This window comes from Ctenopharyngodon idella, chromosome 15, assembly GCF_019924925.1.
Source record: "Ctenopharyngodon idella isolate HZGC_01 chromosome 15, HZGC01, whole genome shotgun sequence".
In the NCBI taxonomy this organism is placed as follows: domain Eukaryota; kingdom Metazoa; phylum Chordata; class Actinopteri; order Cypriniformes; family Xenocyprididae; genus Ctenopharyngodon; species Ctenopharyngodon idella.
The window spans coordinates 33,096,524-33,113,166 of NC_067234.1; the positions used below are offsets into that span (position 1 = coordinate 33,096,524).

The 16,643-nt window shown below is 38.2% G+C and overlaps 1 protein-coding gene across 4 annotated transcripts in view; it reads left to right on the top strand.

Annotated features, from left to right (window-relative positions):
• slc8a2b (solute carrier family 8 member 2b) overlaps positions 1-16,643 on the top strand; it is a 111,073-nt gene that overhangs the window by 76,133 nt on the left and 18,297 nt on the right. For 3 of the 4 annotated variants that reach the window (XM_051862213.1, XM_051862210.1, XM_051862211.1), the window contains exons 2-7: positions 1,237-1,706; positions 7,314-7,451; positions 11,432-11,659; positions 12,626-12,970; positions 13,773-14,228; positions 15,895-16,271. In XM_051862213.1, coding sequence (XP_051718173.1) covers positions 1,329-1,706; positions 7,314-7,451; positions 11,432-11,659; positions 12,626-12,970; positions 13,773-14,228; positions 15,895-16,271 — 1,922 coding nt within the window. In that variant the 5' untranslated portion in view covers positions 1,237-1,328. Of the gene's footprint in view, positions 1-546; positions 1,143-1,236; positions 1,707-7,313; positions 7,452-11,431; positions 11,660-12,625; positions 12,971-13,772; positions 14,229-15,894; positions 16,272-16,643 lie in introns of those variants that run through there. The other variant, XM_051862212.1, reaches the window with a different exon arrangement.

Genomic DNA, 16,643 nt, shown 5'->3' on the forward strand with positions numbered 1-16,643 from the left:
GTGGTTCTCCTGAAATTTAACGACAGTTTCGATATTGTTTACTATATCTAAAACTATTAAAAAAAAAATTTTTTGGTAATTAAAATAAAGTTTAGATGAAAAATTTAACTTCAAAATATTGCCTTGGCAACTAACTTATATTGGTTCAAAATGAAGTTTACTAAAACTAAAACGATTTAAAATATATATATATAGCTATATAGATGTTTTTTTATTAAAATATTAATATCAAAACAAAAAACTAATAAAATTGAGAAGCACAAACATTTTGAATGCTAAAACTGAAATAAAATTCAAATAAAATCTGAGAACATAAAAAGCTAATTTGATATATTAATACATTTTAGAATAATATGTAAATAATATTAAAATAACACTGGTACTAAAAAAAACCTAGGAGAATTCGACAAGAAATGCTTGCGTTCATAAATATTTAATGTGAAAAATTCACAAATGAGATCTCTTCTCTTAAATATCTAATATTTGTGCAATGGATATCCACATTGATTTTATAGCTCTATTCTCCTCATCTTCATCATCAATCTTTTCATTTGTTTTTCTCCTACTAAGATATTTGAGAAGAAACATTTGATGCTTGCAATGAAACATAACTGAGTACTCTAGTCTCTAAAGCTTTGAAAGAGCAACATCTGAGCATTAAAAGTTTCCTTTTGTTGCATGTGTGTGTGTGTGTGTGTTTGTGTGAATCTATGTGGAAGTGCTGGAAGGTTTTTGAGTATCTGAGCTAATAAAAGCCTTGCAAACACAGATGTCCCTCTCTGAGACCTGCAGAGGACATAATCCTCCATCCTGGCAACATTTCGACTGTTATTTCATTCTTATTTGAGTTCTCCATCCCGTCTTGAAGTCCTGTTGCTAAGCTCTTTTAAAAAAAAAATCCCATCCATCATCATCAGCAGTAGGTTTTGTCCTTGTAACCGTGTTTCGCCTCATGAAAGCAATCATTTTCATTGCCTACGCAGTCTATTCTTCTACCAAGGTCTGTTTCTGCATCTCACATGTTTTTTTATAATCATCTACTTGATTTACTCCTCTATAAAAGAGAGCGAGAGCAGCTCTGTACAAAGCTGCAGCCTGGAGATATTTATGTTGGATTGCGAGTGCTGTTCTTCTAAAGCTGCGTGAGATTTGTTTTTCTGATGATGACATTTACAGATGCATTTTCGGTTGCTTTTCTTGCCATTAAAGTTCTTTTCTTTACTCTTTTTTCCCCAGGTCCCCTGGTGGGCTGGTTCCTCTCCGTGTTGAATCACCTCCTTTATTTCTTCTCCTCCTCTGAACTCCGGAAGCCCTTGAGGAGTGAGACCATGGCATCTCTTTCCTCTCGACGCTCTTCTATCCTCTTTCTGTGTCTCGCCCTCGTCCTTTCTTTGCCCCCATCCTGTTCTCCTGAATCCCAGCGTGAAGAGCCGTCTCTCCAGCCCTCCGTCGCTCCAGAGGTTCCCTCAGAGCTCTACAGTAACCTGACCAACGACAGCGACGGCGCCGCTCTGAACAAACCATGCAGCGAACCTGTGGAGTGCAGGCCTGGAATCGTCCTGCCCGTATGGAAGCCTATCAATCCCAGTCTCGGAGAGCAGATCGTCCGGGCCGTCGTGTATTTCGTCTCGCTCATGTACATGTTTCTGGGAGTGTCCATCATCGCTGACAGATTCATGGCATCCATCGAGGTCATCACGTCACAGGTGAGTTGCACTCATTCCCAATCCCTGCATGTGAAAATTACTACTCTTTATTTGCAATAATTGCAAAATTGTAGTATCCTAGTTCCCGTCTACCAGCATGGGGGTTTATGAAGCGGAAAATTATGATTTATTATCATTTTTCAAGGTAAACAGTTCTTCTGACTCACTTGCATTTGCATTTAGTGCTTCTGTTAATTAAATCAGAGGACCTATTATGCTTTTTTCCATCTTCCTCTTTCTTTAGTGTGTAATGTTGCTGTTTGAGAATAAAAAAAACGCTCTGCAAAGTTACAAAGTCCCTCCAGCAGGAGTTATTCTCTATATCAGTGTCACTGTTTCTGAACTCCCTAAAAAACGCCTCCATTGTAGTCTTGAGTTTTCTTCTGGGAACAAACACATCACAATATTCCTCATTTAAATAATTCCCGCCCAAGGCATATGCAAAATAAAGGGGCGGGGCCTGGTTGAGTTAGTTAGTAGTGTGTTGAAACTGGCGGTTATGGTAAGGGGCGGGGCATTTCCCAAACACGCTCAAAGCGCTTGACCAATCACAACACAATAATCCTGCTGACCAATCAGAGCACATTGTACTTTTCAGAAGGAGGGGCTTCATAGAGACAGGAACTATACAGAGCGTTACTGACAGACTAGAAAGAGAGGAGCTGCAACAATGGAGAATATGAGAAAAATAATGTGTTTTTTGAACATTCAAGCATGAAAACATATTCTAATAGAGCCCAAAAACAAAATCAAGACTTTGAAAAAGGACATAATATGGCCTCTTTAACATAATATGAGGCTGTTCTTGGGTGTTTTATTGTTCATTGGTTCATTAACCAGTCAATATTGTTGAACATTCAGTAAATAACTGTTAAATTTATCATGTGTGTTAAAGGAATAGTTCATCCAAAATTCAAAATTCTTTAATTATTTACTCATTCTCATGTCATTCCAAACCCGTATGATGCTGTTTTTTTCACTAAAGCATTTTCATGCAGAATATTAACAAGACTTTATAGTGACCTTGATTGCCCAGAATAGACAAAAAAACATTTCAAATAGTCTATTTTCAAGTCTTCTGAAACGGTAGCATGGCACTAGCAACATTAAGGTTATGGGTTCGATTCTGAGGGAGTGCATAAATGCATATCTTGTTGGCAATGTATAGTAAATAAGTTGATTTGGATAAAAGTATTTGCCATATTTAAAATTTAAGTTGAAAATGTCATTCTCTATTCAAACTGATGCATTTGGTTATGAAAACCATATAATTATATGTTTAATTTATAGAATAAAGTAATTGTATGGCTTCGGAAAACTTGGAATTTAGTGCATGAGACATATGGAGTATTTTGATTTAGATTTGTATGGTTTATTTGGTGTTTTTAGAGCTTGACAGCTCCTTCTGGAATGTTAAAAAAAGAGCAAAGTGAAGACTACTAAATAGTTTTACGTTTGATTTCATGGGAAAAAAAAACTGCATATGGGTTTGGAATGATGTGAGGGCGAGTAAACGATGACAAAATGTTTGGGCGAACTCTTCCTTTAAAAGCATAGCCTTTACCTGAGTTCGAGTTTAGCTAGTAATTGCCGTTATTAAAATAAAAACAATCGTGACTGTTTCTCCAGCCTCTGAACGTTTAATGGGATGCAAATGCTTGCAGGGTGCTTGATGTTTTTTCTTTCTTTCTGCTAAAACGACTGACTCGTCAACACTTGTCAAGGGCAGATCGCCTACTCTTATCACCTCCGCTGACTCATGCGCCATAAACCTGTCGAAAGAGGAAAATTATCCAAAATGCTTTTAGAAAGGAGGCTAGTTTTCCTTTAGTTCTTTTATTTTGCCAGTAAGTTTAAGTTTCTCAGCCAGAAATAAAAATAAATCATAATCTCTAGCTTTATATGAATAGCTGCTGAATTTTAAATAGCCAGATGTAGCAAATGCATCAATTTTCACACAACTAACATCCTAACTCCAAAATACTTTCATAAATCTGGAATACAATAAAACTGACTGAGAAATGCTGCACCATCACGGTACAATCACAAACATCTGCTTTCCAGCTTCATGGAGTATTGCGTCATGTGATTGTCAGTGTTTTTATTGTTAACTAAAACTGAAATAAAAATAAATTAAAGCTATATAGAAATATTTAAAAACAAAAACTAATAAAACTGCTAAAAGCACAACAAGATTACTAAAGAACTTATACCAAATTGAAAACTGAAAATATAAAAATAAAAGCGAACATTATAATAGTTTATAAACTAAAAAGTAAGGTTCATTGGGACAAACTTTTATGGTTTGGAAATTTGGCAGTTTTATAGTCTTCATAACATGTTTTATCATGTTGTTGTTAGCATGTCTTAGCATGTGTCTAGCATTATTTCACATTTTGTTCACGTTTGTAGCAGGATTTAATACATTTCTAGCATGAATTAGCATGTTGCTAGCATGTTTTAGCACATTGCTAGCATGACTTAGCATGTTGTTAGCATGTTGTTACCATGAATTAGAATATTGCTAATATGTTTTAGCTAAATGCTAACATGAATTAGCTTGTTGCTAAAATGTTTTAGCACATTGCTAACATGAATTAGCACATTGTTAGGATTTTTACTGTTGTTATCATGTTTTATCACATTGTTAGCATGTTTTAACACTTTGCTAGAATATTTTAGCATGTTGGTAACATGAATAAGCATGATTACTACCATGTTTTGAATGTTAACATGAACTAACATTTTGCTAACATGATTTAACACATTGTTAACATGTTGCTAGCATGTTTTATCATGTTGCTTGTTTTTTAAGCATGTTGCTAGCATGTTGACATGATTGAACAAGTTTAGACCATGTTGCTAACATGTTTTAACACATTGCTAACATGCATATTTCTAGCATTATTAACGTGTTGTTTACATGTTTTAGCATGTTGCTAGCATGGTAACATGATTTAACATGTTGCTAACATGTTTTAACATATTCTTAACAAGTTTTAATATGAATAAGCATGTTACTACCATGTTTTAGCATGTTCCTAACAAGAATTAACATACTGCTAGCATGTTTAGCACACTGCTAACATGAATTAGCATTTTGTTAACATGATATAACATGTTAACATGTTGCTAGCATGTTTTTTAAGTATTTTGCTAGCATGTTAACACGATTGAACATGTTTAGACCATGTTGCTAACATGTTTTAACACATTGCTAACATGCATATTTCTAGCATTATTAACTTGTTGTTTACATGTTTTAGCACGTTGCTACCATGATTAACATGTTGCTAGCACGGTAACATGATTTAACATGTTGCTAACATGTTTTAACATATTCTTAACAAGTTTTAATATAAATAAGCATGTTACTACTACTATGTTTTAACACATTCCTAACAAGAATTAACATATTGCTAGCATGTTTAGCACACTGCTAACATGAATTAGCATTTTGTTAACATGATTTAACACATTAACATATTGCTAGCATGTTTTATCATGTTGCTAGCTTGTTTTAGCATGTTGCTACCATGATTAGCATGTTGATAAAATAACACTGGTACAAACAAAATAGCATCCAAATGTTAATCTTAACTGGCTAACATCGATCTTTAGTGAGGATTCAGTCGTTCTGTTTCTCTGCGGTTACTAAATCAGCCTTGCGTCCTTTGCAAAATCAGAGCCAACAGCTCTGAGTCTACCTCATTAATCAAAGCGTCCCCTAGAAAGAATCTCATACACCTTTGTCAAAACATGAGGACGCGTCTGCAGGGTCATGGGAAATGCAAGTGTGAAAATGGCACCAAAGACGACCAAAAATAGTCTGGAGATGTTAGCGAAGGAAGGACGCAGAAGAGTGTTGTGGAGGGTGTGTTTGGCCTGTCAGCGACTGCGTTTGCACCTCAAGGCCTCGCACACAGAGCTAATATTTTGAAACATCTCTGAGCCTGTTTATTGTGCACATTTTGTTTTTGCTGTCTGTATGCATATTGGTGTTGACAGTGAACACTGCGCAACTCTGAGTCATAAAGAAAAGAGAAGAATCGTGAGGTTGTAGACCAGCATCAGTAGTCTGTGTCCTTTCTTGTCTTGAGCGTCTCACTCATCCACACTCAGACTGCCTTAGATGCATCATTCTGAACGCTAGTCATAATTTCTGTAATGCAAGTTGCAAATTAATACAGTTTCCAGCTCTGCAGCTTTACTAGATCAGAGGCTGCGCCACACACACTTTAGAGCCTCCAGGCCAAACCAGGCAGAAAAACTAGACTTGAACTCTTCCCTCTCAAAAGAAACAACTGAACCGTGAGAGTTTGACTGACTCCAGGTGCAATGAAAGTGCAAACAATAAAAACACAATGCCAGAATTACGATCCCTGACAGCATAGCAGTGCATTATTGAGTTGTGGAGTGTGAGTATGTTGGTTGTCTGTGCCTCGGGGTTTTTATACAGTTTGGCATCTCTCCACTAGACTAGAAAACAAAACGAAATTTGCCATGGAGCAAAGAAAAACATTGTGACTGTGACTGCTTTAAAACTAGTCAGAAGCCTCAAACAGCCAATTATGCATTTGTTTGAATAAACCTGATTTTCAACATATCAGTTGCCAACTACTGAGCAAACATTATGCCGCCTTAATTAATATTCATGAGCATGGCTGATAATGTTTATAATGGACCACGGCCCTTCAAGAAAGTGTTTTGCATAATTCAGAATTAAAGAATTGGCTTCTTTTCAAATCATTATCATCACCCTACGGGAATTGAAACTGAAATGACAGGAAGAGGAATTTAATGTGTTCTAAGTAAATTCAGGACAAGTAATGCATTCTGGGAGTTTTCTTCCACCCTGGTCCATATATAAAAATATATAGAAATAGATATATAGATTAAACACTAATATCTAGTTAAAATGACAGTTATGAATATATACAGTAGTGGCCAAAAGTGACGTCCGGCCTAGGAACGTCTTCACCCTTTATTCAAATATTATTAAAAAGATATTAAAGATTTTTTTAGTAGTTGTGCTTTATGTGTTTTATTTGTGATAACGCAATGAAACATGCCAAATTGTGTGGACAATTTTTGGCCAGGCTGTCAAAGAAATTATGAACACATGCAAAAAAAAAAGAGAGCCAATGAAATATTAATAACTGATTATGTTGTTGTCAATGTATGCTTTTTCCTGTGAGCTTCTTGTTTTTCTAAGAATTTTTTTATTTGCGTAGTAAAATAAGGTTGTAGGTTGCCAAATGATTTTGTCAGATAAATTCCTTATCCAAGTTTAGTGTTTTCTTCTTCCCTTATATGAAATATTTTCCTCATATTTTGATGATTTAATTGAATTTGTAGGGTCATTAAAACAAATATCCCCTCTGGATATCACTTTTCGCCACTACTGAATAGCAAATATTATATTCATTAATTTTTCCATTTTGATCTACTTCCATACATTCAAAGTTGAACTGCATTTCTGCATTCTGTTTGCTTCCTCAATTCAAATTCAATTCCATTCTAAAAGGTGCATGACCCTGCTGCAATAATGTTAGCGATAATGACTAGCTGTCTGCATCCTTAACATGTTCCCTTCTGATCACCCAGGAAAAAGAAGTGACCATCACCATGCCCAGCGGAGAAACGTCAGTGGCCACTGTGAGAATCTGGAACGAGACTGTGTCCAATTTGACCCTGATGGCACTTGGTTCATCCGCCCCTGAAATTCTCCTGTCGGTTATTGAGGTGGGTGAGACATTTAAAAGACAAATGTACTAGTTGGGAAGCTTTTTTTGTAACAATTAATAGCTTAACTACTAATTGCATTCACAGCAGATGGCTAAACCCTCATTAGCGTAGCCTGAGGTTTTACCATTTCATTAGCAACATTACCACTCATAATTTAAGTGCTGCTTTGTCTGATCATTCCGTTTACATTGAAGCATGATCCATCCATAATTTATAGACTCATGAAATTAAAATGTTTTATGGCTTTACATTTTGTGGCTTTAGCTTTGCCTTTTAGCTGCGAGAATTTTTTATCATTTTAAAATTTAGAGTTTTTCTATTTTTCTGGAAAAATTGATATAAATATTGTGACTCATCTAGCTCACAGGGGGCAAAAATTTGGTATAATACAAGAAAGTTTCTAATGTACTTGCATTAGCAAGTGGCATATCCTGTATTTTCCAGGCTGTGTGCAGGGTTATTATTAACTAAAACTAAATCTAAACCCATAAAAACATTTTCATTATTTGATTTTTTTTTAACAATAACTAAACTAAAATAAAACATAGAAATCATTAAGTTTATTAATATTATTTTAATTTAAAGGTGCAGTATGTAGTATTTCTGTCCGCTAGAGGTCGCTAGAGGCCTATTCAAAACAAAGGTGTAGCTTGATGACGCCAAGTTTGAGCGCGGAATCTTGGGACATGTGGTCTTCACCTCAACGGACAGTGCAAAAGAATAGGGATAAGACTCGGGAAGAAATCATGTTCATGGATGCGATTATTAACGTTATTGTAGAATGAAGCAAAGCAGGACCGAGTGTTGTGGGAGCTGAACGAGGCCGCTGGAGCGATTGCGTAACACACGCCGCGAGCAGCGGAACTTTTATTATGCCACAGTCGCCGGCGCCGCTTCCACTTTTCCAGTCATGAGTATGAGGTAACACAGCTCTGTTTATCATATTAGATACATTTGAGAGTGTTGAAAATGATGTTATAACGTTACTCTGTGCGTTCGCTCGGTGGCGGCTGTGAGACACTTGTTGCACACTGCAGTAAACTAGATCGATTTTTGAATATCATATTAAATGCTGGATGGCTTGTGTTGATAAATGGCATACAATTCATTTTAAAACGTATTGTATGATGGAGAAAATTCTGTATTACTGTTACTAAAAATAAAGCTGCATCTGATTATGCTATGTTAGCTACTTGACAAAATAGTGTTTTTCTCTGAGGCATGGTAAAGCATGGTACTCGCAAAAAATCAAGAAAATTTGATTTAAACAAGACTAAACGTGTTGAGCTATATAACAACAATTAGTTTTTTGTCTATAAATATATCAAAACAGTTGTTTCCTTGTCTATTAAAACGTGTAATATACTAAAGCGTCTTTGGTGTTTCCATGGTTTCTACAAAATAAAACTGGAAACTGAGGGTAACGCGGGTATGACACCATTGACAGGCGGGTATGACACCATTGACACAGCCGAATGCACGAGCGCTCTTCACAAAAGCGTGCGTCAGCATTTGAAATTGAAAGCAGCCTTCTGATTTGCTCTGGAACAAGTAATAGATTAATAAGACCAAAGATTGCCGTTTGATATACTCCAAATAAATTATATCTCATTTAACCGCTATCAACAGCCAGCGGCAAATTCCCGAAGGACTGGCCGAAATAAAGCTGTTCTCAGTGGGTACACGAGCTCTGAATGGCTGCTGACGGCCTGGAGCTCAAATCTCCGAAAGCATCTAAACAAATTGTAAAATAGGTGCTACGTTTATATATGAGTCACATAAGGGGCTTTCGCACCTGAGGAAGGAACCTTTTCATAGTTCCTAGAACTACTGGCAGAAATACCTGGATTTTGCCGTGTTCGCACTGCAGGAACTAGGAACAATTTTAGTTCTAGGAACTCCTTTTGGGGGAACTAAATTAGCTCCTACTTCAGAGTTTAAACCAGCACTATAGGAACTATCAGTGACGTAAGTGTACGTTGATTGGTCAAACACATGTCAAACACCGGCACCCAGCATTTTTAAAAAGCCGTGTAAACATATTTACTTCACGAGCATAGAAAACGGCGATAATGGCATTTACCTGTTGTCTGCAGGGTTGTGTTCTTTTTTTCATCCTCAATGATATGCAATACTGAAAGTTGTCATGGGAGATTTCGTCTCGTAGCCCCACTTTTTACTCTTTCAGTCATGTAAATTGTGCTTTTACATTCCATCTCTGTTTTCATGAAACCCACGAGACACAACAAACACAGCTCTGATCACGGCGTCTTCCATCCACCGATGTTTTTAGCATTTGTAAATGCCGCACTTAAAGACGCCGCTGTTGGCTGATTCAGAGTTCCTATTCCTGTTGCGAATGCAACCAGGAACATGGCCCCGGGGAGAAATTAGTTCTCAGAGAACTATCCTAGTGGCTAGTTCCTATAACTGAGTTCCTAGAACTATTCGGTGCGAAAGCCGAAAGGTCTACATTCTGTAACACAACAACTGTAGTATTTGTAAAAAACATGGTTGTTTGCTTGAAAGTTCCAGTGCTGATACTGGGGGAATATCGCATTGCTGGAAAAGGCTTTCAGCCAATACGATTTGAGAACCAGAACGAATTGTTATATAATTCAGTATATTAACAAAAACTATAATATTATATCATATTGGACATCTTAAACCAGTCTAAGCTGGTTTGTCAGTCTTAGCTGGTCTCCCAGCTTTTGCACACTTTTTACGGTTATTGTTCAGCAGGGAACTTTGTTTCAGTAGTATCTATGCAAAAACAGGACAGAAAGTGTTTGTCATACCATTTTGATGGGTTAAACAGTTTCTTGGCCCTTAAAGATGAAGATGGTTAGAGAGATGCATGCTGATCGCTGCTCTCACTAATGAGGGTCCAGATCATGTTTATTAATGAGACGCTGGTTCGTTCCTTGTCGTCCACTGCAGGGAATCAACCACTGTCTCAGATCTGTGTGACTCTGCCTGCGGGAGACGCTCACCGCTGTGTTGGCTAACATTTAGCACGTCAGCTGAGCTTTATTGCCTCACATTTGTCTCTCCACGTTGTTTGTCACTCTGCATCACAAGATCTAATGTGTTAGGACATCCGTCAGGACACAATGTTTCACTCAAGGGTTTCACGCACACAGTGGGATTATTGTTGTATGGCAAACGCATCTAAACAACGCAATCACAATGCATCGTTCATCTTGAAAAATTGCAGCGAAGGAGATGCAGTCAGGCAGATTTAGGCATCAGAAGTGTGAAATCTCATTGCAAGCTCAGCTGGAAAGAAGACACAGGGTGAATTATCTGTTTGTCACAGACCGATCCCAAAGGTTCTCATCTGCTAGTGTAGATATAGAGAGATATCAGTGATAGAGCCACAGGCATAGATAACCAACACCTGCGTGCTTTTCATTTCATTCTTTTTCTTGTTTTATCTTCCCCAAGGACATTTGCTCCATTTTCAAGGATGTTCAGTGAATGTGACATCTTGCAGGTGCATTGAATGCTACTGAATCTGAATAACACCCATTTCTCATTGATCTGATGTTAAGGGGAAAGTGACACAATCTGTCTGTTGTTGAATTTTTCTGACTGTTCTGTCATTTAATTGAACCATTTAAACTCTGATGTGTTTGTGTAGGCCGAATGCTGAGCTCCATTCAATGTGGAAAGTGTGAATTTACAACTTTCTAATTGGAAAAGTGCAATTCAACATTACTTGAAGTCACTAGTAATGTGCGCAAATAAAGTAAATAGGGTCAGTTTTGATTTCATGACGACTTTAACTTCCAGCAGATGAAATGCCACACAACATTGTTGTCACGTGCTTGGTTTCTATTTTTGTTGTGTCATGCTGGGTAGCCCCGCCCACATTGAAATCTCGTTGGTTCTTAATTCTGCTTCACATTGTACTGTATACATTAAACATGAGATGTGTTCTGATTGGCTGTGATTTTGCCATGTGTGTGTTTCAGGTTTGTGGTCATGGTTTTGAGTCTGGTGAGCTGGGTCCGGGCACCATTGTGGGCAGCGCTGCCTTTAATATGTTTGTGATCATTGGAATCTGCGTGTGGGTGATTCCTGACGGTGAGGTGAGGAAGATCAAACATCTGAGAGTCTTCTTCATCACCGCGTTCTGGAGTATCTTCGCTTACATCTGGCTCTACCTGATCCTGTCCGTCATCTCCCCTGGAATCGTGGAGGTGTGTGTGTGTGTGTGTGTGTGTGTGGTCCTGGTAAACCCTACGTTTACCCAACAAGGTTGGCAATATAAAAATAATTTTGTGAGTGAGTGAATCTCACAAAACCATATTAGGTCGAGGAAATCAGCTAAAAATATATATTATTTTTATATATTATTATTATGTACACATAAATTTTGTTACATGCAAAATAACATACACTACATGCATATAATACATAAAATAACACTTAAAACAAATGATATACAATTGCCAAAGCCTTACAGAACATTAGAGAAGATATTTTGCGACATAATTTCATAATAATTAAGATAATTTCACCCCAAATCCCTTTAGTAGTTGTCTAAAAAAAATCATTCTCATTACTGAAATGTAAAAAAATAATGATATACAGTAATGAGAATCACCATTGAGAATATTGAGAATTACTAAAAAACTCAAAAATGATATGTTGAGATGTTATTATGAGAATTTAGCAGCGAAATGATCATGAAAATAATACAAAGAAATAAAAAAAAAATAATAATAAAAAAAGCTTACTGTTCATAAAAAAGGATAAAATATAATATCTATTTTTTTTATAATATCTATTCTTTAGATGTTAACTTGAAATGTGACCAAGACATGTTGTTGGCAGATTTACTCATATATATATGTATATATATATATACAAGAACAATATGTGTGTGACAAACACTCTCTGCTTTACTGTCACAAAATGATTATAAATGTTGTTTATCCCCTGGTCCTTCAGACAACACAACCATATTGAGTCATTTGTAATGGTAAAGTGAGCTGGTACAGAGCTGTTTGTCTCTGTTTAATGTAGCTTTGCTTGGTTTGTATCAGACTGTTTGTTTTTCTTGGCATTTTCTTTTGCTTGCTGTGGTCTTTTCTCTCCAAAGCACTAATCTGTGTTCTGTTTACTTTGTGTGTTTGCTGTATTGGTGTGTGTGCGTTTTGTAGATATGGGAAGCTCTGGTCACTCTCTGCTATTTCCCTGTGTGTGTGATTCTGGCGTGGATCGCTGACCGACGCCTCCTTTTCTACAAGTACATGTCCAAACGGTACCGTGCTGACAAAAGAACAGGTGTTGTTGTGGAGACTGAGGGGGAAATGACCCCCAAAGGTATGGAGATGATGATGGATGGCAAGTTTCCACTGAGGGGCGGAGCCATAGGGATCAGCACACAGGAACATTACCAGGATGGAACCAGCAACACAACAGGCACCATGGCAACTTTACCCAACTCCAACAGCACGACCGTTTACATGGAAAGTGTCAAGGACCTGGACGAGAGCCGTAAAGAAGTGAGAAAAGACACATGCACTCATTTAAACAAATATTTATGCATTGATACTCACGAACTTTAAAAGTTCACCTTGGTTGACATGTATTTCATCCTGACAATCCAAGACACCGTACTAAAAAGTTTCTCAGGGGAATGCAAAAGTTTTACTGGTAAACGCAAAGTTTCTCGGGGGGGAAGCAAAAGTTTTGTGAGTGAAACCCAATGCATTGAAATATATTTTTTCCTCCCATCTCGTATTTTTTCCATCACCATGTCCCCTTAAGGGCTCAGTAAAAGGAATAGTTCAACCATAACTTAAAATTCTGTCATTTTTTTATTTGCACTTATGCTGTTCCAAACCCGTATGACCTTCTTTCTTCTGTGAAGCATAAAAGGAAATTTTAATCAGAATTTCCATGTTATTGTTTTCCGAGAGTGACCAGTATCAGTCAAGCTCCAGAAAAGTCTGAAATCACCATAAAAGAAGTCCACACAGCTAGAGTGCTATATTCCATGTCCTCTGAAGTATAGTGATAGCTTAACGTGAGGAACAGGCCGAAATTTAAGTCGTTTCAGGAAAAGCTATAAGTCTTAAATCTAATTTGCATTTGTGCATGCATCACAATCTGTGAGAATCAATTCTGTTTGGCTGGTGTCATTGATGTCAAAACTGGTAGATGCAAGCCTTGAGATTTGAAAGCTACAGCTATTTTCAGCTGGAACAGCATGAGGGTGAATAAATGATAATGGAACTAAAATTGGACTTGTAACAGGCAGCCCATATTTTCCCCTTTCCTTAACTTTTGAATGTTGCTTGGCAGGTGATTCGTATCCTGAAGGACCTGAAGCAGAAATATCCAGATAAGGAGCTGGATCAGCTGGTAGACTTGGCCAATTACTACGCTCTCCTTCATCAGCAGAAAAGTCGCGCCTTTTATCGTGTCCAGGCCACACGCATGATGATCGGGGCCGGTAATGTGCTGAAGAAACACGCTGCTGATCACTCTCGTCGTACTGTTGTGGTGGGCGGCAACGAGGCTTCGGAGGACGACGACCTGGCCGTCTGCAGCCGCATTTCCTTCGAGAGTGCGCACAGCCAGTGCATGGAGAACTGCGGCACCGTAATGATACCTGTGGTGTGTCGAGGAGGCCTGGGGGAGAGCACTTTCTACGTAGACTACTGTACGGAAGATGGCACAGCCAACGCTGGATCAGATTATAAGTACTGCGAAGGGACACTGGTGTTCAAACCTGGAGAAACCAGGAAAGACATTAAGGTGAGGAGGAGTGAAAGGAGAAAAGAAAACATTGCTGGAAAATCTAGCTGAATCCAGTAGATGGTTTTGCAAAGTTTATATCTTGTCCAAACGGATCATTTATGCTCATTATCTGGTCCCACCTTGTCTAGATGGTTAATCATTTGGGATGGTCCCAAGTATCCGTATATTCAGAAGTGTCACCAATGAGTGATCATGAAAAGTATTTGCATGAACTTTGTAGTACTATACAATTCTTTCTCCGTAAGTTTTCTAAAAACATGTCCACAACATAAAGTTTGGTCCAGCAGAAACCGGTAGATGGTTTTACATGGTTTCTGTCTCATTCAAACTTATCATTTATGGTCATTAGCTGGTCCAAGATAGTCTAGATGGTTAATCAGGTGGGATGGTCTCAAGTATCCAAATATTCAGAGGTGGCACCAATGATTGATCATGAAAAGTATTTGCATGAACTTTGCGGTACTATACATTTCTTTCTTCGTAAGTTTTCTAAGAACATGTCCACAACATAATGTTTGGTCCAGCAGAAACTAGTAGATGGTTTTACATGGTTTCTACCTTGTCCAAACTGATCATTTATGCTCATTATCTGGTCCAGGCTTGTCTAGATGGTTAATCAGTTGGAATGGTTTCAAGTATCCGATTATTCGGAAGTGATACCATTGATTGGTCATGAAAAGTATTTGCATGAACTTTGCTCTACTATACTTTTCTTCGTAAGTTTTCTAAGAGCATGTCCACAACATAAAGTTTGGTAAAGCAGAAACTGGTAGATGGTTTTACATGGTTTCTACCTTGTCCAAACTGATCATTTATGGTCATTAGCTGGTCCAAGCTGGTCTAGATGGTTACTCAGTTGGGATGGTCTCAAGTATCCAAATATTCAAAGGTGTCACCAATGATTGATCATGAAAAGTATTTGCATGAACTTTGCGGTACTATACTTTCTTTCTTTGTAAGTTTTCTAAGAACATGTCCACAACATAAAGTTTGGTGCAGCAGAAACATGGTTTCTAAATGTCCAAACTGATCATTTATGGTCATTAGTTGGTCCAAGCTGGTCTAGATGGTTAATCAGTTGGGATGGTCTCAAGTATCCAAATATTCGGAAGTGATACCAATGATTGATCATGAAAACAGTATTTGCATGAACTTTGCAGTACTATATGTTACTTTCTTCGTAAGTTTTATTGTCCACAACATACAGTTTGTTCCAGCCAAGTCCTAGACCAAAAGGTTTAGTCTAGTACTGATTCTTGTACATCCATTAACAGGAATTCTTCATGAACAGGTGAGTCTCAAGGACAATGCTTTATTCTGTGCCTTGATAGCTTCCAAAGAAAAAGCCTCTTTATCTTTCATGTAGTACACTTCCTTTTAGACAAACGTCCACTCTGCTGAGATGGACAGGGCCGTGTATCCATGACAACAGTGCTGTAGTGTCTGTCATTGGTTGAGTGACAATGATTGAAAGTCTCTTTGCCAGAAAGACAGAGAGGATTCAGAATGACAGATGCATCGATCCGAAAAATCAGAGCTCTACAAATCCATGTGTGATGAATGTTAAGTCTCTAATGTACTTGTCCAAGGTGTATGTTCTGAGCTGTACTGAAGCAAAACCACTTCACTGAAAGTTTATAGAAATCTGTATGTCTCTTTCTAGGTGGGCATCATTGACGATGACATCTTTGAGGAAGACGAACATTTCTTTGTGCGTTTGCTGAATCTGCGTGTCGGTGATGCGGAAGGTATGTTTGAGAGTGACGACATGGATCAGGCTCCCAAGGCCCGACTGGTTGAACCGCTGATGGCTACAGTCACCATCCTGGATGACGACCACGCCGGGATCTTCACTTTTACGGACCGCCTGATGCGAGTGAGCGAGAGTGTAGGTACCATGGAGGTGACGGTGGTCCGGAACTCTGGTGCCCGCGGAACCGTGATCATTCCATACCACACGGAGCCCGGAACGGCCCAAGGGGGAGGGGTTGACTACGAGGACACACACGGAGAGCTGGAATTCACCAACGACCAGACAACGTGAGTGTGCTTCTGTGTTTGGCTGTGCATAACTCACTTCCACGATGCTAGAGTGTTCTGGGTGCTTGCCAGCACATGTCTATGTAGTTGCTAGGTTGTCTGAGTTGTTCCTAGAGAGTTGCTTGGGTGTTCTGGATGGTTGCTTGGGGATTTTGATTATTATTAGAGAGTTGATAGACAGTTGCTAGTTTTTTTTAGTTGTTATTATTAGAGAGTTGCTAGGCAGTTTCCAGGATATGAGCGGTTGTGTAGTTGCTCTGAGTGGTTGCTAGTGTGTTGCTAAGCAAGGGGGTTCTGAGTGGTTACTAGAGAGTTGATAGACAGTTGCTAGGGTGTTCTGAGTGGTTACTAGAAAGCTGATAAGCAGTTGCT